This window comes from Artibeus jamaicensis, unplaced genomic scaffold (genome assembly GCF_021234435.1).
Source record: "Artibeus jamaicensis isolate MK-2021 breed Jamaican fruit bat unplaced genomic scaffold, CSHL_Jam_final contig_944, whole genome shotgun sequence".
In the NCBI taxonomy this organism is placed as follows: domain Eukaryota; kingdom Metazoa; phylum Chordata; class Mammalia; order Chiroptera; family Phyllostomidae; genus Artibeus; species Artibeus jamaicensis.
Window position 1 is genome coordinate 694269 of NW_026522020.1, and position 27669 is coordinate 721937.

Below are 27669 nucleotides of genomic sequence, written 5' to 3' on the forward strand. Positions count from 1 at the left end.
AGAGGCGATTGGCTCTGTCTGTCCAAAGGTTTCTGCCACCAGGGTACACGTGGCAGACGGTCTAACACCTCTCACCAGTTCAGCCTGACGCCACTGAGTCTCTGGAGGTCCAGTCCGTAGGCCTGGAAGTAACTGCATGTAGAGTAACTTATCTATCAGGAACATCCCAGTGTTGCCAAAGTGACCACCAGGGTGGCCCTGTCTTGCCCGGGCCGTGAGTATGTCCCGTCCGTTGGAGGCTGTCCTGGACAGCGAGGGCTGAGTGGCTGCTGAGGTTGCGTTGAGCTATGTTGACATTATTGTTATTTTGAAGAACAGTTGATAGTAACCCTGTCAAGGTGAAGGCCCTGGCACATTCTGGCTCCTCAGATAAAGGCAGTGGGCACCCACCGGGGCCTCGGCCTTGGCAATCACCAGCCGTCCCCCGTCCCGCCTGGGGAGGCCGCAGCTGCACGCCAGCCCCTCCAGGTGGACGACGTGGAGCCGCAGCAGCTGTGCTTCCCGAGGCCCACGGCAGCGCACCTGTCCGCCTGCTCCGAATGCCACTGAGACCGTATTCTTTGTGTCCACCCTCTGCCCACTCCCATTCTCTCAGGATGCACCCTCTGCCCAGCAACTCCCCCGCCCCCACCTTGACAGACCCCTGTCTGCCCCCCACCTGATAGACTAGACTGCCAGCCAGGCTGCTGCCAGCCGGTGAGCCTCCGGTGGCGCCGGATTTCCCCTTTGAAATCCGTTCACTTAACAGAAGTTCTTCCCCAGGGGAAGCCAAAAGCCTCCAGGGCACCGACTCCGTGTCTGGCTGGTGATGATTCTGTTCTTTCTGCTGTCCCTTTTCAGGCTGGCCCAGCACGGCCACCCACCCAGGACCCTTGTCCCTGGACCTGGGTCAGCTCCAGGTGGGTCTCGCCATCTCTTCCTCTGGCCACCCAGCCTCCGCCTGCAGAGGGTGGCAGACAGGCTGCGGGGTTCCTCCCAGACGGGCTGGGGGGCTGGGCTGGGCTCGCCAGTCCCGTGTGGATGAGTGAGGGGAGGAAGAGGGCGGCACGGGCCACCCTGATCCTCGGTGTCTCCTGTTTTGTCCCGTTCCTGTCGGGAGCCTGACCCGACTCCCTCCTGGCCCTGCCGTCCTTATGGTCCTGTGTCTCCAGCCCTTTCTTCCACGTCTCTAGTCATGCTCACCTTGTCACCCCAGCCCACTCTGGCCTCGCCCAGCCACTCCCCACGGGTCCCCTCCCACGAGACTGGCCACTGAGCCTGGCCCCCTGGCCTTCACCCACACACGGAATTAACGCCCCATCCCAAGACCCCAAGTGGGAGCCCACCACCACGACCTGCCCATGAGTTTGCTCGGAAGCCCCCTTCACACCTGTGCCTTCAGTCAACACACAGGTAAAATTCCCGATGAGGACCCTGGGGGGTCCTCAGGCCTCCGGGTCAGTGGAACGCAGGCCTGACTCAGCCCCGTGGGGCCAAAAGGAAACCGCTCCCAAGGGGAGAAGCCAAGAATGCGGCCTGAGGGAAGCTATTCTCATTTCCCCAAGAACGGGGAGGACCTTGGATATCGCCATCACATGCCAGTCAGTGCACTCAAGTTCAAAGGCCCAGACGAGCCCTGTGGGAAATGAACAGACAGGAAAACAAGGCTTCATCCCAGGAAGCCTGGGGGCACCCAGGTGGCTGCCTTCTCCCCGCAGCTCCAGCTGCGCTGGGTCCGTTGTCCTGCGGTGAGACCTGTGACTGTCTGCAGGGCAGCCGGCGGTGGGAGGGAGGGCGACTGCTGCTCGCAAATGAGCCAAACCGCAGCTCCGCAGGGGAGCTCAGCCGGGTCCCTCCTCTCTGCTACGGGAAAGGGGGCTGGGTGGGGGTGGGGCGGCCTTCCCAGCCGCTGAGAAGGCCCCTGGTCCTGGAGGGCCGCCTGCCCCGGAGTGCCATCTCATGACACCAGTGACTGCAGTCCAACGCTATCTGTGGCTCCTCCCAGGCACCTGGGTCTGGTCTCCTGGCCTTCGGAGCCCACAGAGGGGAGAGCTCGGGCGGGCCGGCCAGGTGTGTGTGGAGGAGTGCATCGGAGATGCAGAAGGTCTACTTCCAAGCCCAGCTCTCGGCGACACGCTCCAGCAAACAGAACCGCACAAGACAAAAAAAAGGATTCCTTTTTAAAAAATAGTTAATATTATAATATTTATCCTAAAGACCCTGGAAACAAAGTTAAACAGAGGTTTTTCAAAGTTTCCCATATCACACTGGGTTTCCTACCAGAAACAGAGTTCTCATTTGGGTCAGAAGGGGCTTATCTGGGGGTCAGACCTGCACCCCTTGCTGCAGGTTTGAAGCAACCTGCCAGAGACACTCTTATGTTTAAGATAAAGCTGAGGCCACACTGCTAATACCAATCACGCTGGTGATTTTTAAAGACATGGAAGGCGTTGAGGAAGCAGAGAATCCAGACTTGGTCACCGCAGTGCTCCGACAGGGCCCGGGTCCCTTTGGCTGTGGAAAGAGGAGAGAGGCGGGGCCAGTCCTCCATCCCCAGGCCCAAGGGGAGCTCCTCGCCAGATTCAGCCAAAAAAAACACAGGACACTGACGCGAATCTGCATTTCAGAAAAACACCAATAATTTTTCAATGTGTCTTTGTGCTCCTGTGCAGTGGTGCCAAGCAGAGGCCCAAGGAGACAGTCCCGGGTTGTGCTGGCTTTTCCCTGAGACACAGAGGGGGCCCGGGGAGGCGAGGGGGCTGACGGTCCACGCGTTCCCGGGCTGCGTGGGTTCCGGAGGCACACCCGCCGCCGCGCCCAGGTCGTACATCAAGTGGCTGTCTAGAGAGTCACTGCCTGCACAAGTAGACAGGTCCCCATGCGTCGCCGCTGGGGCCCATCAGGGGCTGGCCTGGGGCTCGTGCTTTTCTGGGCTTTGCGGCCCAGCCCGGGAAAGAGCCTCCTCCAAGAGCTTCTGGAACAGAAGCCGACCGAGTCCTCTCTCCTCCCAGCCTCCAGGGATGCCAAGCCGGGAGAGTGGTCGCCAGGACATCGGGGAGAGCCTCGCCTGCCGCCCTCGGCGGCCCCCACCCACCCAAGGGAGATGCCCTGGGCCCCGGGCAGCAGAGGAACCACCAGGTAGGGATGGGAGGTGTCCTGAGAAGGCGCCTCTGAGGCCCAGCCTCTGACGATGGAAGAAAAGGGGTGTTTGTCTGGGGCCTGAAGCGAGGTGCCGAGACACCCCGGGGAACGCGGCTGCCACGCCCGGTAACCTCAGAACAGAGGGGCCCCGCCACCAGAGAACCCTCTGTCCTCAGCCTGGAAGGAGAGGAAGCTCATAAACTGTCCAAGGGACCGGTTGTAAGAACTGTCAGGTGGACACGTTCGGGGCGATGTGTGATGCAGGGTAACCTGAGGGCGGCGTCCGTCTCAGCTACTCCCCAGGAGAGGGTGCGGTGGAGGGAGAAAGATGGAGACGGGCCAGTGGAAGGGGTTGGCAGCTTCCTCACACAGAATTTGAAGCCCCACCCCATGCGGGAAAACAGGAGGTGTTTTCTCTTCCTCTGCACCAAATGTGCACAGAACGGACCTTGATGGGTCACTCTGGGGCCTTTTAGAACCTGGAAAGGCCCTTTCAGGGAGAGGAGCCTCAGGCCCAGCCCGTCTCCGGAGCACCAGGCACCCCAGCCGCCCCACCCCCTCCTCCTGGCCACGCAGAGCCCGGCAGACTGAGTATTCTGAGTCCCAGAGGCCAACCTACTGTGCCGAAGCACTGGGCTGGCGGCGTGTTAAACGGGACCACGCCCTCGCAGTCTGAGTGAGAGGCTTGGTGCCGTGGTGACTGGTCGGGCCTCCAGTGCCCACGTGTTTCTAGGCTGAGGAAGTGCTTCCATCCGTGTGCCCACTGATGGCAGGGGCCTCAGGGAGCTGGATCCGACTCTGGAGGCCCCGGGCCTGAAGCCACCCCTGCCCCCTGCAGATGTTCCCCGGCACAGCGTAGAGGGGTCAGGGAGCCCGCCCTGCTGGCCCTCCCCTTACTGGGCTTTCCTGCCCGTCCTGCAGGCCCCACTGGTGGGACCCCACAGGAACAGGAACTTCTGCCGAGTTCCAGAGGCTGAGGGAACACCCAGAGCTGCCACTGCCACCGAGAGTAGGCAGAGGCCCAGCAGAACGTCACCTGCGGCTGAGAAAGTCAGAGGAAGGGGCAGGGGAAGAAGGAGGGGTGCGAAGGGCTGGAGCCCCTCCCCTCGGACAGCAGAACCGGGAGGGGCTGAGCAGGACAGACGAGGGCCCTGGACCAAGGCAGTAGGGACCGCGCTCTGGATAGCTGTGGGGCAGAGAGCGCGAAGATGGCAGGCGAGCTGCGGGCTGGGGGCGGGGCGGGAGTGAGGGACCAGGGGTGCCGGCATCTCCTCCATCCCAACACCTGACTGGCACGAGGGGGACCTGGGCGCCCACCTCCCTCCAAGTGGCTGAAGATGAGCTACGAGGCTGGAAATGGCCGAGGCCCAGCCGGTCAGGTTTCTCCAGCTCGAGTTACCCTCCTGAAGTGGGGGGCTCAAAATGAGAGACCTCAGCAGGCGGGCCAGTGCGGAGGCTGGGCCCCAGCCGCCTTGGCCCCCCGGGTCCCAGGGCCAGCCGTGGCTCAGCCAGGCCAAAGCGGCCCTGCTGGTGCCCAGCCTTTTTCTTTCCTATAAATGCTCCGTTTATTTCTGAGACTCGTCCCCTGGGACAACCCTCTCTCCCCAGAAATAACTGTTTCTAGAGGGTAGTCAGGGGACCTCGAAGGTTCTTTTTTTAGAAACATCCCCCCTTGTCACACACACTGGGGTTACCCCATTGGCCCTCCAAGCTTCTGTTGGGCACAAATGCCCCCTCGGGGTGACACCCATGGGTGTCCTCTCCCTCATGTCAATCACTTGCGTTCAGCTCTTATTGGGGGTGGGGGCCCTGTCTGAGAGAGAGGAGGGTGGAAGAGGGAGCAGTACCTTGCTGTTCCATCGTCCACTCCCCCACGGGTACGCCCCGGCCTGGAACATTCCCTCCTCTTCACCGGGCTGCTGCGCGTCTCCGCTAACTAGTTCTTCCTCTCGTCTGACCCCAAAGCCCAGTCACGCAGCTGCATTCCAGGGCCTCAGAGTCCACTGTGTGGTCAGGTGACCCACGACCAGCTCCAGCGTCCTCAAAGATCGGGGCTACGTGGCTACGTGCAGGACGCTGGTCCCAGTGTGTTCTCGCCTGGCCTAGAGCAGGCTCTTAACATACTTGTTGGATGAATCAGTGGGAGAAAGGGTGAGATAGTGGCTCTCAGCACAGCTTGGGTGGATGACCTTTGTCCCTCAGCGTCCCCCAACTCCTGTCTCTCTGTCTCTAGGGTGAGGACAGCCCCACCCCAGGAGACAGTTGGGCCAGTGGGCGGGCTTGGCTGCTCCGAGCTGCAGCTTTAGGTAAATGGCAAATGGAAGGGTGGCTCTCGTGCCTTAGCCCTGACTTTGAGGTGGTTTAAAAGCGACTGCAGCCCAGCCCCACCCTGGCGGCTCCCAGCACAGGTCTCACTGTAGAATCGCCTTCCCAGCAGCCAGGGAGTGACAGGTTCAGACCCTACCACCTGCCATCCCACTGCCTCCCCACCCTCCCTGTGGCCAAGTTTTCCTTTTTTAAGTTAATCAATTTATTTATTTATTTTTAGAGAGAGGGGAAGGGAAGGAGAAAGAGAGGGGGAGAAACATCAATGTGTGGTTGCCTCTTACATGTGCCCTCATCTGGGGACCTGGCCTGCGACCCAGGCATGTGCCCTGACTGGGAATCAAACCCGCGACCCTTTAGTTCCCAAGCCCATACGCAATCCACAGAGCTACGCCATCCAGGGTTGCTTTTATTTTTATTTTAATTTGCTTCTTAGGCTAGTTACTATTGAGTAACTGGGGAACAATACTGTTAACCAGGCTTTAAAAAAAATTTTTTTAAGCATTTTACTCAAAAGAGCCAGGGTGCTCTCCCTGGAAATCTGTCAGTCCAGACCACCAGGGCCCCTGCACCTTGGGACAGGCAGGGGTTGGTTTCCAGCTGCCGCCTGTGGGGAGGTGGTCGATCACACTGCCCGGGACGGTCCTGTGGTCTGGCCCAACCCCTCGGCCCACCGCTGTCTGCTGGGGTCCTGCTTGGCGAGGCGCTGGCTCGTGGATTGGAGCCCAGCTGGACGGGAAAGGCCTTCGCCTGGACACTCCCCCCAGGCGGCCTTAGGTCAGGCCAGGGGTGGGCTTCTCAGGTCCAGTCTCGAGCCAGGATCAGAAGCAAACAGTGTCAAAGAGCCTGACCTGCCACCAACAGGAAATGACTCTTCTGCAAGTAGTTCAGCCTTTAAAAAATGAGAGATATATAAAAAATATATCTGCGCATGTGCTTTGTCCCCCGCACGTCTGTCCCAAGAGGATGCGTGGCAGTTCACGGTGACGAACGCACGGGGCTTCCAGCCAGAGGAAACCGCAGCCCACGGGCCAGGAACTGGGGCTGGGAGAGCTGCCCACTCGCACGTGTGAGCCTCACGCCAGGCTTTCTTGCTTCACGCTGAGTTCTCTCCCCAGCTCCCCACCCCCTTCCCTGCCCTGGGCTTTGTTACAGCCGAGGAAACACCCTCAGCAGTGACTGAGGCAGACAGCAGAGGCCCCTGGGAGGGCCCTGAGGACCTTCATTTGTACCTCAATGCAAAGGGGGCAGGGAAGGATCCCTCGGTACCTCTGCCCCGGGGATGATGACTCAGCGGCATTCCAGACTCGAGTGGAGATTCTGTATCTCCAGGAGACTTTCACTGCTCTTCCTTTCCGGCTCCACGTTCTGTTGATGAGCAGAGATTCCACCAGTGGGCTGGGCCTTTCAGTAAATAGTCACCTATCGTTCAAGACACCTCCCAATTTGCACATACATTGGAGTTGACCTTTCTATCTAGTACCCAGCACCATGTGTTTCTGCAGCAAATTACTTTGTCTAAGTCACAGGGCACTGCCGACCTGAACTTCCTTTCCACCTGCTCTGCCCTAATCTGGCCTCATCTCCTGCCAAACCATCGCCATTTCCTGGCTGTGGCTCCTGGCTGCCCAGACCGCTGAGCTCACCGTGCTGGGGGGATGGGGAGCCCAGAGGCTGCTTGGGGCCAGGCGGACCCTTCCCAACAGCCATCCCCCACTGTGCCTCACAATGTCCTTTCCTGAAGGCCCTGACACCATCCTCCCTGCAGAGTTTAATGACAGTGGCTGGCATCCTTGGTCAACACTGCCCCTCCCACAGCAGCCCCTGTGTGGTTTGGAGAACCTCACGGTGGGGGGTGGGGTTCTGCCAGGCCAACAAGGGGTAGCTGCCGGGTGCCCGGAGAAGGCCGCTTCCTCCAGTGCTAATGGGAGGAGCGGCCAGAGGAGGCCCCTCTGCAGGGGTGCTCTTTCCCCCAAAGCAGCTCTACCCCTGCCAACAAAGGTCATGTTCTTGGGCAGAAAAGAGGCTGGCTTTTAAGGTGTGTTAGTCGGGGTTCTCCAGAAACAACAGGGTATGTGTGTGTGTGTGTCGAGAGAGAGAGAGAGAATTTTATTTTAAGGCGCTGGCTCACGTGATTGTAGCTTTGACAAGTCCCAAATTTGGAGGGTGGGCCAGCAGGCTGGAGACTCAGGGAAGGGTTGAAGTTCTAGTCCAAAGGCGATCTGATGGCAGAACTCCTACCTGATCAGGGGAAGTCAGTCTTTTTTCTTCTGAGGCCTTCAGCTGACTGGATGAGGCCCACCCACGTAACGGAAGGGCAATCTGCTTTATTTCTAAAGTCCACCTGCTTAAATGGCAGTCTCACCCACGGACCCAGTCAGAGTAACATGCAAACAACCATCTGGGCACCGCAGCCCAGCCACGCTGACGTGTAACACTAAGCCACACGGAAGGGTTTTGACGCACTCCACCAAACCGCGCTGCTGAGGGATGGGCCCTTTCCTGGTCGCCCTGGGGCTGGGAGCCTATGGATACCTGAGCCCTGCTGTGTGTGTCTTCCTCTTCCTTCTCTTCTCGTCAGCTCAGCTCAGCTGCCCCCAGCCCTGCAACTTGACCTCACTGCCCACCAGCTTCAAGGCGCCACGCTGGGTCTGCTTGGCTAGCCCCTGGGACCCGGCCTCCCCCTCCTGTGACCATTTGATGGGACATCCCCAGGGGGCCTGAGGCTCACCCTCCGCCATCACCGCTGCCTGGAGTCGTTTTTATGAATTTCTCTCAGATGTTCCTTTTTGAAATGTAGTACAGCTACCTTTTCAAATGGTCATATGATCTTTTTATGTTATATATATTTCACCGCAACTTAAAAATAATTAACTGCTATAAGAATGACAAAAAAGCACAATTAAAACAGAAAAATAGAGAAAAATCATTTGAATCAAACAACACTGGATAAGAAAGCATCAGCGACGTGGCCCGCATCACTGTGCTAGAGTCTTTGTTTCCTTACCCCAAGGTCCCCTTTGTGAAATTCCTGGTGTTGTTGGTGGGAATTGGGCCGTTCCACGGGATTGAGGGGGAAGCGTCCCGAGGCCCCACACACGGGAGCTTGCGGTGTGGCCGGGTTTGTTCAGGCGGCGACAGAAGCCGCCCACTGGGTTTTCCGTGTCCCGTCCCCTTCCATCCCGCCGTGGAGCACGTCTAGCAGCGTCCTCTGCAGGGCTAAGACGAAGCCGCTGTCCGGAGTCCCAGCTTCGTATTAAAGCTGAGTGTTTGGGAGCCGTGGGCCCTGGAAGCTGCTGGGCCACGTGACCTAGTGCTCCCAGGGGAGAGGGCTCACAAACCAAAGGTGAGTGCAGGTCACGGGTGAGAGAGAGAGAGACAGACAGACAGACAGACAGAGGGCTTCTTTGTTCCCCTGGGATTACACGACATGCATTTGGGATGGGCCAGGTGCTTTGTCAAAATAACCAGAGACCGTCCTACGCTTTCGGGCTTTTGATGGGTCCACCCCCTAGTTAGACTGACAGGCCTTTCTGGTCAAGCACCATCCCCTGTGCCCCCCAACAATTCATTACCGAAGCGGGGGGATGAGTGTTAATCCACTTGTCACTGTGGTCCCCTGGGGTATGAAGCTGTCGCTTCCTGGTGAAGCAGATGGGCTCATATCTTCTGGTTCATTAAGCTCCATGTTGAACTCCCTTTGCCCCCTTTCTTATTAATATTAGCTAACTAGCTGCACAGTTACACCAAGAGCAGGAATTCGATCTGGTCGACCTTCGGTCCCCAGTGCCCGACAGAGTTCTCAGTGCACACGGGCATTATCAGTGATGGAAGGAAGAGCGAACCGTTAGGGGCGAGACAACCGTTAGGGGCAAGGCATGAATTGCAGCACCTGGGTCGTGTGAAACAGCCACGGCCATTGTAAGTAACATGATGGGGCCACTCAGACCCGTGGGGACAGATGAGCGAGGCTCAGAAAGTGGAGCACCCAGGACGGTGCTCATGACCGCGGCTGCGTGAGAACACGCACGGGTGGAGAAGTGTTCAGGGCAATGAGTCCAGTGATATAAAAGTAAGTTTTCTTTTGAAAAAAAATTATCTTAAAAATTTAAAAAACGTGGTAGGGCTGACTCTCCCTACCTTTCCAGCCTGACTTCCCGCCTAGAGTGTGGGAGTTTTTATGGCAGTCTTTTCTAGATTTGAACTTGGAGTCTTCGAGACACTTGTTTTATTTTTCTAATTCTTAAAGCAATATATTCTCACTGTAAAAAGTAAAAGGGAGGCATGTGGGAATACAGGAATGAATCAAATAGGAAATTTCAGTTTTCCCCCATGTCCCACCGCCAGAGCCATAACCCCCATTTTGGGGGTGTTTGCCACAGCCGGGCGTTGGGCACGACCTCACTGAGTCGTCAGAGCTGTCCTACAGACGTTGTCCAGGTGGGGAAACTGAGGCTCCCAAGCGTCAGTGGACCTGGCTCCTGGTCGGGTACCAGTCAGCAGCAGAGCCGGACTGAGAGCCTGGACCGACAGCCTGGACCCTCCGGGCGACTGCCCGCTCCCCACACTTCCCACCGTCTCCAACGTCGCAGCCCAGCACACTTGCACACACGCGCACCCCAACCGCCCGCTAGACAGCCCTGTGTCCTGCCATCACCTCCCCGTCCTGGCCTGGGGGACCCTCACTCGCCACGCTCCACAGCTACCGGCCTTGCGCCAGCTGTGTGCAGCCCCCAGTCTGAGGCACCCACTTAGGGAGGGGTCCTGCCATTTCCAGAGCATCTGCTGTGTGCCTGATGCTGCTTATTCGATGGTGACAACTACCCTGGGTGACGACAGCCTGGGACTCTAGCCTTGAGGCTTAGAGTCAGGAAAAGGGGCACACGGATGGAAAGGGCCCCAAGAAGTCGAGTGAGAGCAAGAGGTGGGTGTGTGTACAGGCCAATGACAGGGAGCAAAGGGCTGGGTGGGGAAGTCGCACTCCGAACCCCAGCCACAGTGCTGGGAGATCGCAGGGCCAAGACCCCACTCCGAAGACCTCTTGCCTAACAGCGCTGAGCTGCGGCTGCTGTGGGCTGGAGGGAAGGAGGACGCAGGCGCCACGACAGGCCTGCCACACACACTGAGGGCCAGCCCCTTGGGCTGGGACCCAGAGGGCGTCTGCGGACAGCCAGGTGAAGGTCCCACTGGGTTCAGACCTGGGCCTGGCTACTGACTGGTTGTGCCTGCGGCGTTGGGAAAGTTCACAAACGTGGAGCCTCAGTTTCTGCATCTGAGAAAGGGGATGGTGATGCCTGCCTCGCCAGATCGTCTAGGGGTTAAAGGTCGCCTCCACAGTGCGGCCTTCCTGGTCGCCCCACCTGAAATGTGCCCCCTGTTGCTCCTGTAACAGATCACCACAGACCAGGTCACCAGGTCACAGTGTGGTGACCTGAACGACACACCTTTGTCATCTCCCCATTCTGTGGGTTAGAAACCCGACCCGGGTCTCCCTGGGCCGGGATCAAGGTGTCCCAAGGACAGGTTCCTTTTTAGATTCTTGGGAAGATTCCCTCTTCTGACTCTTCTGGCTCCAGAGGCAAAACCAGAAAAGCCGGCGTTCGTGCTGCCTGTCACCTACCGGCCCCAACAAGCAGAGACCCGGACTGAATCTTTGTGGCGCCTTATTCGGATGGAGGGCACAGTGGGTTCACACCCTGACCGACCCCTGACGCACCATATTACATTTCCTCTTAAGCCAGCCTTTTACAACAAAGTGCAGTGAGGGGGGTTGAAATTCAGGGAAAATTAGATTAAAAAAACCGCAGCGTTCTCACCCCGGGCAGTTAGCCGTCCTGGGGCAGGTGGGAGGGCGGTCTTCTGTCTGTCCTTGGAACACAATGGCTCGGATGTCTCCAGCTGAGCCCCAGCCGTGGTCTCCAGCTGAGCCCCAGCCGTGGTCTTTAGCGGGCCCCAGCAGGCCAGCTGTCTCTCCCAGGAGTCGGGTGGGCGGCACCAGCAGCTCCTGAACCGAGAGCTTTAACACATGCATTACCTCCTAGGCTTATCTATTTACCTTAAACTAAAATTTTCTGACTCCTGAGTCCCCTATCAGAGGCCGCCTGCTGCTTTGCTCCGAGGTGTGGGGGAGACGGGGTTGGGGGGCAGGGGGGCCCCTCAGTCTGCAAAGCCGGAATCTCTGTCCCTTTCTTCTGGGCCCGCCCTATTTCTCTGACTCTTCTTCAGCCTTAACCCACTTTTAGGACCCCTGTGATTCGGGGCCCCACCCCCCAAATCCAGGGTAACCTCCCTGTTTCAAAGTCAACAGATGTGCAACCCCAGGTCCCGTTTGTCACCTTGAAACGCCGGGAGGAGGACCTGGACAGCTCTGCCCCCTTTCCTGCCCCCACACCTTCCCAAGCCTTCAGTCCCCTGGAGCATGCCTCCCCTTCCCTGCTTATCTCCTCCTTAGCCCGACTTTCTCTCTTCTCTCCACCCTTAGAACGGGAGCTCCTTGGGGACAGGGACTTAAGCCTCCGGGTGTCCTGCTCTGCCCGTCTCCACCCCAGCTCCCTGCCCACCTGGCTTCTGTCTGTGTTCAGAAGGGGGTCCTCCCTTCCTCCTGTGACACCCAGCCACGCAGTAGCTGTGACCCTGGATTGCACATTTTGTTCTAGGGAATTCTCATCAGCCTTTACCTGCGAGCCCAGGACCCCCCGCACCCTGGAGATCCTGGACCTGAACCCACCCAAGGCCAAGACCTCAGCTCTGGCCCCTCAGTTCTCCTCCTGTGGCCCCCAGCAGGCCACCCGCCCTGACTCTATGACGTCCTCCGTGAGGGGCCTGCAGAGTAAGTCCACTTGGAGGGAAGGGCCGTGGGCTTCCCCTGACCACAGGACCAGGGCCCTGGCCAGTCTTCCCTGGCCCGAGGGGCCGGCTCCTCCCTGCTTTCCCCGTTCCGCCTTTGGCCTCAGGGACTCACACACAGGCCAGTGGAGCTGGACCCTCCAGGTGGTGCCCCTCGGAGATGAGGAGCCCCTCCGTGGGGCCTGCTGTGGTGTGCCCCAAAACCACAGGGGCCTGGCAGGGCCCGGCCTCTTTGCAGGCAGACCGGTGGGAGGTGCGGCCAGAGGGCCTGAGGGACTGTCCCTGGGGGAACCCCCCTCCTGCCCTTTTGCTCACTGTGAAGACTTCTCTTTTCTCTGTCCCCTCCCTGCTGGCTGGCCACCCTCCTCCACTTCCCCACAGAGCTTTGTTAAAAATAAGGGGAACAAAAGAGAAGTGGAACAAAAGAACATCCTGCGGAGTCCATCAGTCACACTCAGGATATGCGCATTTCTGTGACTGCGCTGCCCCGCCCCCCCCCTCCAGCTCCCTTCCTGATGTGGCCCTGGGCACTCTGGCCACCTGGGGACCCCCTGGACTGGAAGTGTGGCTCACAGCCACGGCTGGGACTGGGACACCTCTCTGCTGGGAAACACAGCAAGGCCCCAGCCCCAAGAGCCCCACCCTCGGGGCAGGCCACCGGCTTCCTGCCCTCCCCCTCCCCCTGCAGGAAAGGCCGGCCCCTCTCTAACCTGCCCCAGGGTTAGGCTGCTCGGCCGGAGCCCCGCTGAGATTACTCTGGAGGCAGCACTTTGCAGCTGACCGGCTAGCCTGGCCCGGCAGTAGCACCATGTGTCCCAGGCTGGTGCGTTGGGCTCAGCGAGCCTCGGATTTAAGTCCTGCGGCCTCCACGAGCACAGGAGCGCTTGCCGGCAAAAGTCACTGACACCCCGCACCAAGCAGCCGCTTCCGGTGAGGACAGTGTGTGGCCGAACAAGCCCTGCCCTGGCCACAGAGCAGGTGACCCCGGGAGAGAAGGTCCCCTGTATTTTGTTTGCCCAGAGTTGGTTGAAAGAAGGAATTGTGAGGGACAGAGGGGCTCTGTACGGAGCCGGCCGCGGTGCTGGCAGCTCTCTCTGGCTCTCCTTCTCCAGGCGGCCGCTCTCAGAGGAAGTGAGAAGGGTTTTGTCCCCCGGCGCCACCGTCGTCTCTCTGCAGGAGGACCAGCCAGCTTCCCGTTCTTGGCCAGCCAGCAGCCGCAGGTGACAGATGTGAAATGACAGTTGTCTGTGAGCCCCCTGTGGCCTGGGGAACCGAGGAGAGGACGGCTCTCCAGACAGCCCCAGAGCAGGCCCGCCGCCGCCACCATGACCCAGGCTCCTGTCCACTCCTGGCTTGTCCAGACAGGGCAGCTGGGACGTCCTGCCAGCGTCCCTCCCGGAGGGCTCACAGGCCCATTGCTGGGTAGACAGCACGAGCCAGATCAGCGCCGGCCCCCGTGGGCCTGGCCCCCAGGAAGCCCCGCCAGGGCCTGGCTGTGGCCTCGGCAGGAGCCGGCTCGCCTTCCTCGGACCAACTGCGAGGACACAGCAGTGATTTAAAGAGGAACTCATCCTCAAGCCGTACGCCTGAGTGGCAGGCTCAATATTTTTTTTCTCTTTTAAAGTCTGGTAAGAATATGGTTTGTTCCCACATATGGCTCAGGATGTGACTGACCCAGAGCCGCCCTGTGCTTCTGCGCACCAGGTTCAAGGCCCAGAGGCCAGTTGGCAGCTGCTTCCTCACCTCCGTTACAGCCGGAACCACAGCTCTCTGGCTAAACGACAGGTTCCCGCTGCGGGAGGCCGGTGCACGCCTCGTGCCGAGGTGACACCCCAGCCCGAGTCTTGGGACAGAGGAAGGGCACTCGCCTGCAGAGCCACCAAGGCCCGTGCATCCAAAATGGCACCCAGGCCAACATCAGCGGCTGGCCTCTCCTGGAATGGAAATGTTGGAATAAACTAACCAGTGTTTAGAGGGCAGTGTGTGTGTGTGTGTGTGTGTGTGTGTGTGTGCAGTCACCACTTCCCTCGGGCACTCCATCCGCCCCGGCCAGGCCCTGTGTGGAGACGTCGTTGCCCCACTGGACGTCAGGAAAGGAAAAACTTGCAGCATTCGGTGGCCTTCCGACCGCTCAGGGGAGTAAGCAAGAGGCCAGCCGGCCCGGGAGATGACCACACACTAGCCACAGGCCAGTGCCCTGGGTGACTCTCCCAGGTCCTTGGCACATGAGCGCTTCACAGCCATGGGACTGGCACTCGGGAAACGTGAGAGCCCCTCTCCGAACCCGGGGAAGCAGCTGTGCGGCTCCTCTGCCACCTTGGCACCGCCAGCCCCCAGGCGCCCTGGACTCCTGGCTTGTCCGCTGGGGGAGAAAGAGGAACCACAAAGGCTTATCTCCAGGGTTGTGGGTGTGAGTGGAGACGGGGTCCCTGAAGTGGACTCATTTCGGGTTGAACTGTTGAAAAGGCAGGGGAACGCAATGGAAAAAAGTCTTTCCCGTTCTCTGCAGTAAACCCTCCCCCCTCGGATTCCTCGGATGCCACCGGCTGGCACAGCCTTTCCCCTGCATCTCCCCCGCCGCGGCGTGAGAGCGGCCGGACTCCGAGATGCAGGGGCAGTGGGCGGCACCTCCACGTTGCCTGGTGTCTCCCCGGAGTGCAGGCTGTTTCTGCCTCGAGCCTTCAGATGAGCTAAAGTCTGGTTTGGAAATGTCTGGCCATTTCAGGGGAAAAAATAGACTGTCTTTTACAGATGAGGGGAGTATCCTACTAGGGGTCATTGAACCAAGCTCATCAGGAGCGGCCCAGGTGCCTCTTCCGGGGAAGGTGAATAGTGCCCGGGCGTGCGAGCCACACCCGCTGAGTCCTGCTGCAGACACACACCTCGGCACCCAAGGATGACAGCCAGAAAGAGGCTTTGTAATGTGCCAGCAACTTAGTCATGAGCACCCCAGCTGTCTGCTGGTCTCACTGAGTTGGCTGTGGTTGGATTCGAACAAGATCTGAAGGGAGGGAGGTGATCAACTGCAGGTTTCCCCTGCTGTGGAAAAATAGAGCTTTCTGCCCTGGTTGGTGTGGCTCAGGGGACTGAGTGCCAGCCTGCAAACTAAAGGGTTGCCGGTGCAATTCCCAATCAGGGCACATGCTTGGGTCATGGGCTGGGTCTCCAGTTGAGGGCACACAAAAGGCAACCTTTACATTCTCTCTTAGGTTTCTCTGATACCTGAGGACACATCTTGCTAACAGATGCACGGAATAAATCGAGGTAAAGCCCAGGTGCTCACAGACGCAGTTGGAAGCCGGGGCAGCCGATGCTGCAATGCTGAGTGTGGGACCTGGGGAAGGAGGGTGGCGTGGCCGCTCTGGTGCTGCTGCCTCCATAAGGGCTCCCTGCTGGGCTCTCAGCGCCTTTTCCCCTATTTGCCTTTTTTTGCATCAGGGAAAATCCTCTTTAGATTTCTTCTGATTAGTGAAAGCAGATACAGGGGTAGGACTTCTGTAAACTGAACTCAGAAAAGCAGAGGGTTCCAGTACACAAATAAATCAAACCACTTCCCAGTTCACCTGGAGATCCAGCACCTAGGACTGGCCCATAAGCTACCAGGGAAGCCACAGACAGAAGTCCGTGGGGCTTTTGAAAGATGGTGGGCCCTGGCTGGCGTGGCTCAGCGGGTTGGGCACCGTCCTGCAAACCAAAAGGTCGCCAGTTCGATTCACGGTCTGGACACAGGCCGGGGTTGCAGGTCCCTGGTCAGGGGGCATGTGAGAGGCACCTGACTGAGGTTTCTCCCTCTCTTTCTCCTTCCCTTCTCCTGTTTCTAAAAATATACAAATAAAATACTTTTCAAAAGAAAAAGAAAAATGGCTGGTCTGGAAGACTGGCTCCTCTGCCCCTGGAAGCTGACCCCAGCTGTCTGCTCACCTGGCCCCCTGATTTCTCCTGAGTAGGTTTTGATCTCATTTGCTTAATTCACAGCAGGTGGAAATGTCTGGAAACAGCATAAATGACGGCCCTGAGTGGGAATATAATAGTCAGGTGGAGGTTTGAAATCCAGTCCGCTGCCAGGGGTCACTCAGAAAGTTGGGAAAGACTTGGCCTAAATCAAAAGAGCTAAATAAGCCCTGGCTGGTGTGGCTTAGTGGATTGATGGCCAGCCTGCAAACCAAAGGATTACCAATTGATTCCCAGTCAGGGCACATGCCTGGGTTGCAGGCCAGGTCCCCAATAGGGGGCGCTCAAGAGGCAACCACACATTGATGTTTCTCTCTTTCTCCCTTCCCCTCTCTAAAAATAAATGAATAAAATCTTTTTTAAAAAGAGCTAAATAAAAAACAGTCCTGGCTGGTGTGGCTCAGTGGATTGCGTAGTAGCCTACGAACCAAAGGGTTGTCAGTTCAATTCCTGGTCAGGGCACGTGCCTGGGTTTTGGGCCAGGTCCCCATTGGGGGGCGGTGTGTGGGGGGGCAACCACACATTGATGTTTCTCCCCCTCTCTTCCTCTCTCCTTTCTCTGTCTAAAAATAAATAAATAAAATATCTTAAAAAAATAAAAATAGAAAAAACACAAATAAATAAAAATGATACCAAAAAAATCCCTGACAAAATATTAAACTATTTCATAAAAACAAGCCCTGACCCTGCACCTGTATGATCCTACGTCGCTTGGCCAAACCCTAATCCCAGCCCCGAGCCCAACAACATTTTTATTACAAAAAACAGGCAGCCAGCCCACAGGCCAGAATTTACTGGTTTGATATTTTTTAATACTGCATTAAAATATTATTTATCTTGGCTACTGAGTTGGGGGCTCCCCCTTTTTTTGTGTACAATGCCTCCCAAGCCGTCTCCTGTCCCCACCTGGGCTCTGGGGGCCGCTCCTGGTCCCTCCAGGACGGTCACATGCACAGGGGTGCGGGGGGCTGGGTCTGCCGGTCCTCACGTCCCCAGACAGTCAGCAGTAAGTTGTGCTATCGGACTCTGTTCGCTTTTGCACTTACACTGCCCCCAAAACGTGGCAGCTAAAGACAGCTGACTAGCTTTCCAATTCTGTGGCCCGGCTGCAGGGCCAGGATCATGATCTGTGGCTCGGCGGACCCCAGCACGCGTCTGCTGGCAGAAGGCAGTCAAGGCCCTCGTTGGCGGCGGGCAGTGGCTGCTGGCTGGGTCCTGGGTTCTTCCCCTTGGGGCCACCCTTGTATGGCCCAAACTCCAGCACACTCGCTTGGGCCCATCCACGCGGTGGTCTCAGAGCTCCTACTGCAGTAAGAGAGGTCAAGCCCAAGTGCTTATCAAATTCCTATTCGCATGTCTACTGCTCTACCACCGGCCAAAGCAGGCCCCATGGCCAAGGCCAACGTCTGTGTGGAAGGACAGGAAGGACAAGGCTGCAGCAGAGCTGAGCAAACCCGGGCGTGGCCGGAGCAGCCTACCATACGGAAGGCGCCCAGAACTTACCTCACGTGTCAGAACCACATCTCTCAGGGTTGTTTTCCCACTGCGGGTCACCTCCCCACCTTGGTCCACTCCAGCAAACATCCCACACTGCTCTACTGGGATGGGCAGTGCCATGATTTTGTTAAGTTAATATTTGTTAGGCGGAGACTGGGTGAAAGACTGCAGGAACAGTGCCATAGAGAAGTTCGTTACTCATCCAGAAGGAGCCACGGCTCCCCTCGAGGGCCCGTGACGGGAGGCGGAGGCCCGGCGGCAGGACCTGGGCACACACCTTGAGGAGGGCTGCTGGTCTGAGGCCGTCGGTCAACTCCAACCAGGGAGAGCTGGGATATTGTTGCTCTGTGGTGGTCTTATCTAAGGGGTGCACAGGGGAAGCACTGCCGGGAGGTGGGGGGGACAATGACGGGGCCTTGGGGAAGTCACGCCAGGCACTGCCGCTTGTTCTGACTCCCAGGGCTATGGCACCTTGGGAGGGCTGGCGTCAGTCAAGGCCCCACAGGCCACGTGAAGTGGGTGTCGCTGCCGCAGCATCGGAAACACTTCAGCTAAACTCTCAACAGGAGACACGGTTTCCCAGGCCCTTGAGTTGCTCTCCGTCTTCTAGAGAGAATTTCTGGCCTTTGCAGATGCCGTTCCCGGCGCGGCCTCAGTGCCAGGTTGGAAGGGTGGGGACGGTCACCAGAGCTGGAGGAGATGGGGGGGAGATGGGCTGCCTGAAAGCAGCGCCCCCCGAGTGCCGGGCTGGAGGTCAGCCCGGCGCCAGGAAAAGCTGAGGAGAGGCGTTGGATGCTGAAGGCACTGAGGTCATGGACGGTCCTGGAGAAGGAGGAGGGGCAAGTTGGTGGCATGGGCTCTAAGAGGGGGCGCTGGAGCAGAGCCGGGGAGCCCGGGGCCACCAGGCCCCCTTCTCTGGGGCTCGAGCAGGAGCAGGGTGTGCTGAGCCAGCGGCTGCCTGCACGTTCAGGTGCTGAGCATGGCCATTACCGAAACTCAAATTATATAAACTCACAATGAAATAAATCCTATTAGAAACAAAGGTAAGGCCCTGGCTCAGTTGGTTAGAGCATCCTCCCCGTACACCAAGATTGTGGGTTTGATCCCCGGTCAGGGCACATACAAGAATCAACCAATGAATGCATCGATAAGTGGAACAACAAATCGATGTTTCTCTCTCTCCCTCCCTCTCTCTAAAGATCAACAAAAATTTAAGAAAAAAACCCAAAGGTAGTAAATACTCAAAACTCGTCCCTTTCTAATTGTTTTATCATGTTGACCACCGTCCGTGTCCTGGAGGCCACCTACACCTGCGTCTGAGAGGAGTGTGCACTGCGACGATGCTGCCGTGCATCTCTCCCCACCTCTGCGCTCCGTCCGCCACGTCGCTTCGTGGCCTGAAACTGGCCTCGCTGCGGGTCTTTACCCCACGGACACTGGCAAACCGGCTTTGCCCCTTTCCCCCCACCGAAGCCGGATATTAAACTTTTCCTAGCCCACCCCGGGCAGAGGCGTGTGTAAGGAGGTACAAGCTGAGGCGGAAGGTTGGGTGGGCCAGGAACCGTGCTGGGGACAGTGCTGGCCCCTGCAAAGGGTGACACGGGCAGTGGACCGGCTGCGGTTCTGCAGGCCTCTGCCCACTCTGTTTCCACATATTCTCTGACCTCTGGCGTTGGCCTGCAGCACCAGCATCATTTCACTTCTGGCTGCCACCTTACGGGGACCTGGCTGTGGCCCTCCTCCCCAGATGGCGCCACGATGGTTGAACAGTGTGTCTCTTGCACACCTTCCCACTTGGAACACTGCTGCTCACACCTCCACCATCTCTCCGTGTGCTGACGGGGGTGGCTCTGCTCCTGACCGCCAGTGACTGCCCCTGCCAGTGACCTCCTGGTCCAGAGGGGCTGGCTTTGCCGGGGACCACAGGCCCCCTCAAGGAAGGCGGGGCATGGAGCCTGGATGGATAAAGTGTCCGATCCCGAGGCAAAAAGAGTGGGGGCAGGGGAGGCTGGAGCCCCCGGAAACCAATGTAATGTATGTCAACTGTACTTTTTTTTTTTAAGGTGCCGGGGCATGAAGTGAGGAGACCACCACCATCCCTGGCTGGCGACTCTGAGGCTGGCTGCCAGTGGCCACGTGTCCGTCTGCAGGAGAGCACCGGCACCGTCCAGGAAGAGGCAGAGGTGGTGGCCACACAGCCTCTGGTGGCTTTCGTCTCCAGCAACACTGGCCCTTTTCTGCTTATCTGGGCCACCAATCCTTGCCTATTATTATTATTATCCTCACCCAAGGATATGTTTTTATTGATCTTTCAAGCATTACTTATTTATTTTTAAGGTTTTATTTACTTTTAGACAGAGGGGGAGGGAGGAAGAAAGGGACAGAGACATCACTGTGTGAGCGGTACATGGATGAGATACATCGGTCAGTTGCCTCTCGCCCGCCCCAGCTGGGGACCTGGCCCGAAGCCCACGCATGTGCCCTGACTGGGAATCAAGCCAGTGACATTTTGCTTCGAAAGCTGGCACTCAATCCCCTGAGCCATACCAGCCAGGGCCATTTTTATTGGTTTGAGAAAGAGGAAGGTGGGGGGGGGGAGACACTGATGTGAAAAAGAAGCATAGATCAGTGCCTCCTGTACACGCCCTGACTGTGGATCGAACCCACAACCTAGGTATGTGCCCTGACCAGAAAGCAAAACCGTGACCTTCTGGTGAACGGGGATGATGCCCCAACCATCTGACCCACCCAGCCAGGACCTTATTATTACTGTTTTAATGATTCTTCAAGTTAGGTGCCACTAGTGATCCAAATATTTGAAACTAAAAGAGTGACCCTTGTCACCTAGTCTTGGGGGTTGTGTGTCAAATGGCCTCCCACCTTCCTTCAACCCCCCCCTGAAGTTAGTGGCTGGGACAAAACATCTGTAACCCCGGTTTGGAAATGTTTCATGGTGTGGCCACCGCTCCCCCCCAGCCAGCGGCCCTGCCCTCAGCCCCAGGGCCTCACGGGGAGACAGCATCCAGCTGGGTCCTTTCGGTTTCTTTGCAGCAAACATGTCGCTCATGAAATTCCAGACCACTGCACCCTCCGTTCCTGCGAGGACCACTTTCCACCTTCCTTGTTGCTTCCAAATGCCGAGGCTTCCTTCAGTGACAGGTGTGAATGACGACTAGCAAGGGACAAGCGAGATGACCAAGAGGCCAGGTGGCTGGGGAGTAGGTGGGACTGATGGTGACACCACTGTGCCACCATTGCGGTTCCTGGGGGACCAGACTGTCACAAGCATCTTTTTGCAATATAGTCAGTCTTTCCTCTAAGTCAACAGGGCCACTGCTCAGCTGGCCGCCTGCTGAGCAGCCCGGCGCCAAGGAGGAGACCAGAGCCACACTCGGTAACTGTGCTGTTCACTCAGCTTTTATTGAATGCAGGGTCACTCAGAGTAGACCATCAACGTACATCACTATCCTCCTCGCACGCTAACAATCTAAGAGGAATGCAACACACACACAGTAATCAGTGGGAGATAACGAACCCGAGTCCCAGGGTCTCGGTCTGCAGGTCTGGGAGACAGACGGTGGGCACGGCAGTTGTCCGCGTCCTGCAGGGAAGGATCTCCGGAGCCAGGTGGGCAGCGGGGCAGGAGAAGTCCTCAGTCCAGCAGGCAGAACCTCTGGTGGCCAATGCCAAGGGAGACTGGCGTGGCAGGGAGCTGCACTCTGGTGTGTGGAGCCCGGCTGTCTCAGCCCTGGTCTGGACCTGCCGCAGTTCCACCTTGAGAGTGGTGCACTCCACCCTTCTGGGTCCTTTCCGTAAATGTCTTGGCACCCATGATGCCAACTGTGGGATTTGCTCAGGAGCTTATGGGTGGTACACGCCTGTTCTGCTTGAAACCCCCACTGGCCGGTGTAGAATTTCCCCAGGAGCCCGCTGTGGGTGGTCCCGCTGACACAGCTCCTCTGACCACGTGTGCCAATATCGTAGGTGTGTCTCCTTGCCACACATTTCTGCTTCGACCACGTGGGCAGACCTGTCTCCCTGCCACAAGCATTTACTCTGACTTGGGGAATTTTCCTCTGGAAACAAAGTGTCATGACTGACAAACAGCCATTGCAGTTAGCACAAGTGACTCCACTTTGTTTTATATACTTTATGCTGTCTTGATCCGACCAGCGCCATTTTACTGGTCCTGCCCTTCACACAGACCGACTCCACCGCCTCGGAAAGTATGGATCAAGATTCCTACGAGGATTCTAAGGTCACTGCAACGCAGGAGCAGCAGCAGGCCAAGCAAACTGGACTGAAAAGTTCAAGGTCATGGTTGCAATTAAATACAACTTCTCAGAAACAGTCTGGCCCAGGGCTAAAATACACGGAAGCTTACTGCTGGAATGTAAGCCTTTGGAACAGTTTCTTGCGAGAGGACAGCAGGCACTGGAGTGCCTCGGCTGCCTCTGCGCCCCATCTGGGACAGCTCTGGCCTTGTCCCCTCTGCGCCCCAGAGCAGGCCTCCTGGCACCGGGCTCCAGGTCCAGCCCCCCGACCTCACTCGAGATGCCCAGACAGTCTGCTTCCGTTACAGCATCAAATCCAGGAACAGTTTTCTCTCCTTTGTTGGTTCTTCAGCATCTGTAATCAGAGGCTCGCTACACCTGCAGTGACCTTCCCGTGTTCGGGAAAGATCCGGGTCCCACTCTCCGGAACCCTGGGTCCCCTGGCTCTGAAAGTGCCGCCCAGCCACCCCTGCCCCTCATCCCACTCTGCACTGATGCGATTCCTCCTCTCTCATCTGCGGGGGGCTGCTGCCACCGCTCCGACCGCTGCTCCAGGGGATGACAGCTCAGGAAGAGGGGAGGGCACCGGGCACCAGGGAGGGACTCTCCTTCCCTGGAGACCAGAGGATCAGCGAATAGAGGAGGGGAGGGGCCCCCTAGCTCTGTAAGCCTTTGGGAGCCAGATGGCACCCTGGGGCTGAGGCCAGCCTCAAAGCAAGAGCAAACTGCTGCAGACCTGTCGTCTGGCCAGCATGGCTCCGGTCACAAATCCTAGACAGTGGAAGTTTCCAAGAAGAAATGACTCCGGCAGGGTCTCCCTCCCTATGTAGATGGGGGGAACAGCGTGGGGTGGGGGTTGGGAGAAGGTGTCACTCTGGAGTGGGGTGGAGGGGCCCCTGAGGACGCAGCCTCCCTGGAGGTAGAGGAGCTCTGGCTCCCAGGCTGAGGGCCCACTCTCCTGCAGGAGGCCTGAGGCTGTTGGAGGGTTTCCTGTCCATGGGGAGCAGGGTGGGAAGGGAGTCCAGCTGTCACCGTCCTGCTGGAAGCTTCCTTGGTCAAGCAAGGGTGGCCGTGGGGCTTCGCCTTCACAAAGCAGGCTTGACTGACGGGGTCCCAGGATCGGTCAGCATACGCTCGGGGGCGGCCCATTCCCCCAAGGCCAGCTTCACAGCTTCATTCCTTCTGCTGTGCAAAGCCTGAGACCCCAAGGGTGGCTGGGAGACCCCATACCTTCCTGCAGTCCACATACCTTCCAGGCACATGGCACGACGTTGTTCGTGCCCGGCCGCTCTGGGCACACCCGGAGTGTGGAGTGGGGAGGAGCCACGCCCAGCCTCCCTCTCAGCATGCCCCCCACTCGCGGCCGGTCATTCCCTCCCCCCCAGCTGAGGGGTGCCCTCCCAGGGACTGGCGCCGAGTGGGCCTCCAGGGCACAGGGACACAGCCCTGACACGTGTATCACAAGTGTCTGCATTGTCACTTTCTGGACAAGACCCTCCCGGGTTCTTTTTTTTTTTTTTTTTATTGATTATGCCATTACAGTTGTTCTATTTCCCCCCCTTCATTCACCTTACCCCCTGTCCCCACCATTACCCCCCCTTTAGTTCATGACCATGTGTCTCAAGTCCTTTAGATTCTATATTTCCCATACTATTCTTGCCCCCCCATCTATTTTCTATCTACCGTCTATGCTACTTATTTTCTATACCTTCTCCCCCCTTCTCCTCCTCCCACTCCCCTGTTGCTAACCCTCCTTGAGATCTTCATTTCTATGGTTCCACTCCTGATCTAGCTGTCCTTTTAGTTTGCTTTTGTTTTAGGTGTGGTTGTTAATAACTGTGAGTTTGCTCTCCTTTCACTGTTCATGTTTCTTTAACTTCTTTTTCTTAGATAAGTCCCTTTAACATTTCATATAATAAGGGCTTGGTGATGATGAACTCCTTGAAATTGATCTTATTTGAGAAGCACTTTATCTGCCCTTCCATTCTAAATGAGAGCTTTGCTGGATAGAGCAATCTTGGCTGTAGGTCTTTGGATTTCATGACGTGGAATACCTCTTTCCAGCCCCTTCTTGCCTGTAAGGTCTCTTTTGAGAAATCCGCTGACAGTCTGATGGGAACTCCTTTGTAGGTGATTGTCCCCTTAGCTCTTGCTGCTTCTAGAATTCTCTCCTTCATTTTAATCTTGGCTAATGTAATTATGATGTGCCTTGGTGTGTTCCTTCTTGGGTCCAACTTCTTTGGGACTCTCTGAGCTTCCTGGATTTCCTGGAAGTCTATTTCCTTTGCCAGATTGGGGAAATTCTCCTTTATTATTTGTTCAAATAAGTTTTCCACTGGTGGCTGTTCTTCTTCCCCTTCTGGTACCCCTATAATTCGGATGTTGGAGCATTTAAAGATGTCCTGGAGGTTTCTAAGACTCTCCTCATTTCTCTGAATTCTTGCTTCTTGACTCTTTTCTGTTTGGCCATTATTTGCTTTCTTCTGCTCCAGTCCATTGATTTGAGTCCCAGTTTCCTTTTCATTGCTATCGGTGTCCTGTGCAATTCCATTCATTTCAATTAGTTTCGCCTCCATATGTTTCTCTAATTTGTAGCTATAATCAACTAGTTCTATGAGGATCCTGATCACCAGTGTTTTAAACTGTGCATCTGAGAGTTTTGCTATTTCTTCATCGCTTAGATCTATGGGCTCTGGGGCTTTGAGATCTTCTTGCGCCATTCTTGGTCTGTTTGGGGCCCTTTAAGTGTGAGAAGCGGCGCCTTGGACTCCCAGGTCGCTGGGTTGTGACGCTGTATATGGGGGCGTGGTCAGAGCGGGAAATGGCAACCCCTCTGCTGTTTCTCACCACTGGGTGAGGAGCAGACCCTTAGGTGGTTCACCAGGGCCGGGCCACTCAGAGTCGCTGGGTTATGACGCTGTATGTGGAGGCGGGGTCAGAGCGGGAAATGGTGGCGCTCTCCGCTGCCGCTCGCTGCGGGGACTGGCTGGGTCCCATCCAACCGCCCACTCCCTCGCTTGTCTATCCGCGCACAAATGCGCGACCACAGTCAACCCGCAGCCCTGCTCCCTCGCTGTTTCCCCGCGGTCGCTCGCTCGGTTGCTCACTAGGTCCAACCCTGCGCCTGGATTCCGTGCGCCTCAGTCCATCTGACCGAGTTTTCCTGTGCTACCCCGCTCCAACAGCTGCTGGTTTCACCCCTCTTACCGGTCAAGGTGAAGAATTTGTTGTTATCAGACTTCCGAAAAGTTCAATTTTCTGTGTTCTGGCTGTGTTTTCTGTTGCTAATATTTAGTTGTCTCTAAACTTGGTTGTGTGAGAAGGCACGGCACATCCACCTATGCCTCCGTCTTGGCGGACGTAGTGCCTCCCGGGTTCTGAGAGCCCACCCCATGCCAGGGACGCAAGACCAGCAGCCTGGCAGCGAAGCCGTGAAAGATGTGGGGGCTGAGCTGGCGGAGTACGGAGGCCTGCAGGGCCCTGGGGAGGCCTTCGCCCCGGAGACACAGGGTTGGGCTGCGTTTGGCTCCAGCAATTTGGCCGACATGTGCCTTGGCCCCTGACGACCCTTTCCCATGCGCCCCCACTTCGCAGCCCTCTGCTGGGACACCAGGAGACTTCGGCTGCCCTCCGTGTCACCACGCAGGCACTCTGCAGGTCCTTGCTGGCGAGCTCCCAGAAGGCAGCCGTGCCTAGGCTGCTCCCCACGTGGCCCTGTCCGGGTGGACACGTACTCACACCTGAGTGTGCAGGAGTCGCCTAGGCCGGGCGGGGCCAGGCACCCGCATGTCTGGGAGCGGCCCCACGCACCCTGAGCCCCGGGGCTTTGGGTCCCCTTTCCCAGCTCCGTCCTGAGCTCCCCACACTCTGGAGCAACCTAGGCTGTGCCTTCCCTGCAAACCACGAACTTCCTCCAAGAGCCACAGTCTTACTCTTCTTTTTTAAGATTTAATTTCTTTTTTAAAGATAGGGAAAGGGAGGGAGAAAGAGATGGAGAGAAAAATCAATTGGTTGCCTCTCACATGAGCCCCAACCAGGGGGACCAGGCCCGCAACCCAGGCATGTGCACCGACCAGGAATCGAACCGGTGACCTTTCGAGTTGTGGAATGATGCTCAACCCACAGAGCCACGCCAGTCGGGGCTGCTCGTCTTTTTAACAGCCCAGTTGCGGCACCATTGCCAGCCCTCACAAGCTCTGACCCAGCCACCGCAGGACACTCGCGGACAGGTCCTTTCTCCCTGACTCCCAGGCAATGGCCCTGTTCCCAGTCACCTCAGCCCTGCCAGGGGGGAGGGGAGGAGTCCAGCTTGGTGAGAAAGGGGCAGAGCTGGGCCACCTGAGCCTTCTGGAAGGACCGCCTCCAACTTCCAAAGGCTTGGGTCCAAAAGGGCCTGCCTCCCCGCCATCACATCTGGCTGTCCCCCAGCCTGTTTGGTGGTGGCTACCCCCAATTTCTGGGTGCCCCCCCTCCTACCAGCCCATGAGGGAGGGCTGCTTGGGAACCAGAGGAGTCATAAAACTAATGGCATCAGTCAGGAGTCTTTGGTCACGGGTGACGGAAAACCACCCACAAAAAGTTATTGGTGCCTCAGCCGAGCGCAGGAGGGCAGGGCGGCCCTAGCTCTCGGGGCTGGGTTGCCTTCCTCGCCCGGCCTCGCCCCGCTCCCACTACACACGCAGCAGCTCGAAACGGCTCAGACTTCCTCTCCCGCACTTCTGTGGGTCAGAAGCCCGCGTTGGCTCAGCTTGGTTTCTCCGCTCAGAATTTCACAAGGTCCACCTCAAGCTGTTGGCCAGCTGCGTTCTCATGGCGAGGCTGGGGCGGAATGCAGTTCCTCGTGGCCCCAGGCCTGACACCCCGTCTCCTCAATGGCTGTTAGCCGGAGGCCGCCCTCTGGTCTCCGGGCCACAAGTGGGTCCCCGTAGCTCAGAACCAGTAAAGGCGGGTCAAACCGCTCTCACACCTGCCATCTCTCTGACTTCCCTTGCACTACCTCTGGGCGGCTCCCAGCCAGAGAAGGTTCTCTGCTTTCAAAGGCTCTTGTCATAGACTGGGTCCACCGGACACTCAGGTCGACCACCCTCCACACCTGCATCCTTTCGGACGGCCACCTAACACAGGCACGGGTCCTGGGGGCGAGGGCGCGGACACCTTCGTGGGAGGGGCGCCGCTTGGCCAACTGCAGGGCCCCTAGAACCGGGCTCCAGGCCTGCTGGCCGGCAGTGTCTGTTTTGCTCCGAGTGTTTCGTCCTCTCCCACTGCAGAGACAGGTGCCGCGGGGCATGTGGTGCCACAGTGCCCCAGGGGGTCCAGAGTCGCATCCTCCAAGCTCCGTGGCCAGACAGCAAAGGAGTGGCCTCTCCTAGTTCCTCTTCGAAACTCCCCGGGCCGAGCCCTGGTGGGCCCAGTGCAGGTCACAGGCCCACCCGTTGTCAGCGTGGGAGGGGCAGGCCCCACCCTGAGAGTAGAGAAGGGAGCGGTGCCGGATACAAAACCCACTTGGGGACCCCTGTCCTGGGCACCGGCTCAGCCACCCACCCCGTGCTCACTGGAATTCTTCAAGGTCAGCTTCACTACTGACCAGTGGTGGGCTGACCTTTCTCTGGGCCTCAGTTGCCTCCTCAGGAAAATGGGAATAATAAAACTCACGCCT

General features: G+C 57.7%; 1 protein-coding gene and 1 long non-coding RNA gene across 3 annotated transcripts; one reads left to right on the top strand and one right to left on the bottom strand.

Moving 5' to 3' along the window:
* Nucleotides 1-683: 683 nt before the first annotated feature.
* LOC128625837 (uncharacterized) lies at nucleotides 684-25576 on the top strand. Its single transcript, XM_053655187.1, has 4 exons — nucleotides 684-899; nucleotides 2991-3117; nucleotides 12102-12544; nucleotides 25413-25576. The coding sequence occupies exons 1-4, from the start codon at nucleotides 809-811 to the stop codon at nucleotides 25574-25576; spliced, it is 825 nt and encodes a 274-aa protein (XP_053511162.1). The 5' UTR covers nucleotides 684-808.
* On the bottom strand, nucleotides 5844-10839 carry LOC119054314 (uncharacterized). Of its 2 annotated transcripts, XR_005083493.2 has the most exons (3): nucleotides 7687-10839; nucleotides 6678-6813; nucleotides 5844-6337 (listed from the first exon to the last, which is right to left on the bottom strand). It is a non-coding gene; the product is annotated as an uncharacterized LOC119054314 (long non-coding RNA). The 2 variants fall into 2 exon arrangements; XR_008389674.1 differs by lacking the exon at nucleotides 7687-10839 and having other exon boundaries at nucleotides 6678-7545.
* Nucleotides 25577-27669: the final 2093 nt, after the last annotated feature.

Coding starts and splice junctions, on each gene's coding strand:
- LOC128625837 (XM_053655187.1), top strand. CDS start 809: ATGATTCTGTTCTTTCTGCTGTCCCTTTTCAGGCTGGCCCAGCACGGC. Junction 900..2,990: donor TGGACCTGGGTCAGCTCCAG/GTGGGTCTCGCC, acceptor CTCTCCTCCCAG/CCTCCAGGGATGCCAAGCCG. Junction 12,545..25,412: donor TGCAGGCAGACCGGTGGGAG/GTGCGGCCAGAG, acceptor ACCCCATGCCAG/GGACGCAAGACCAGCAGCCT.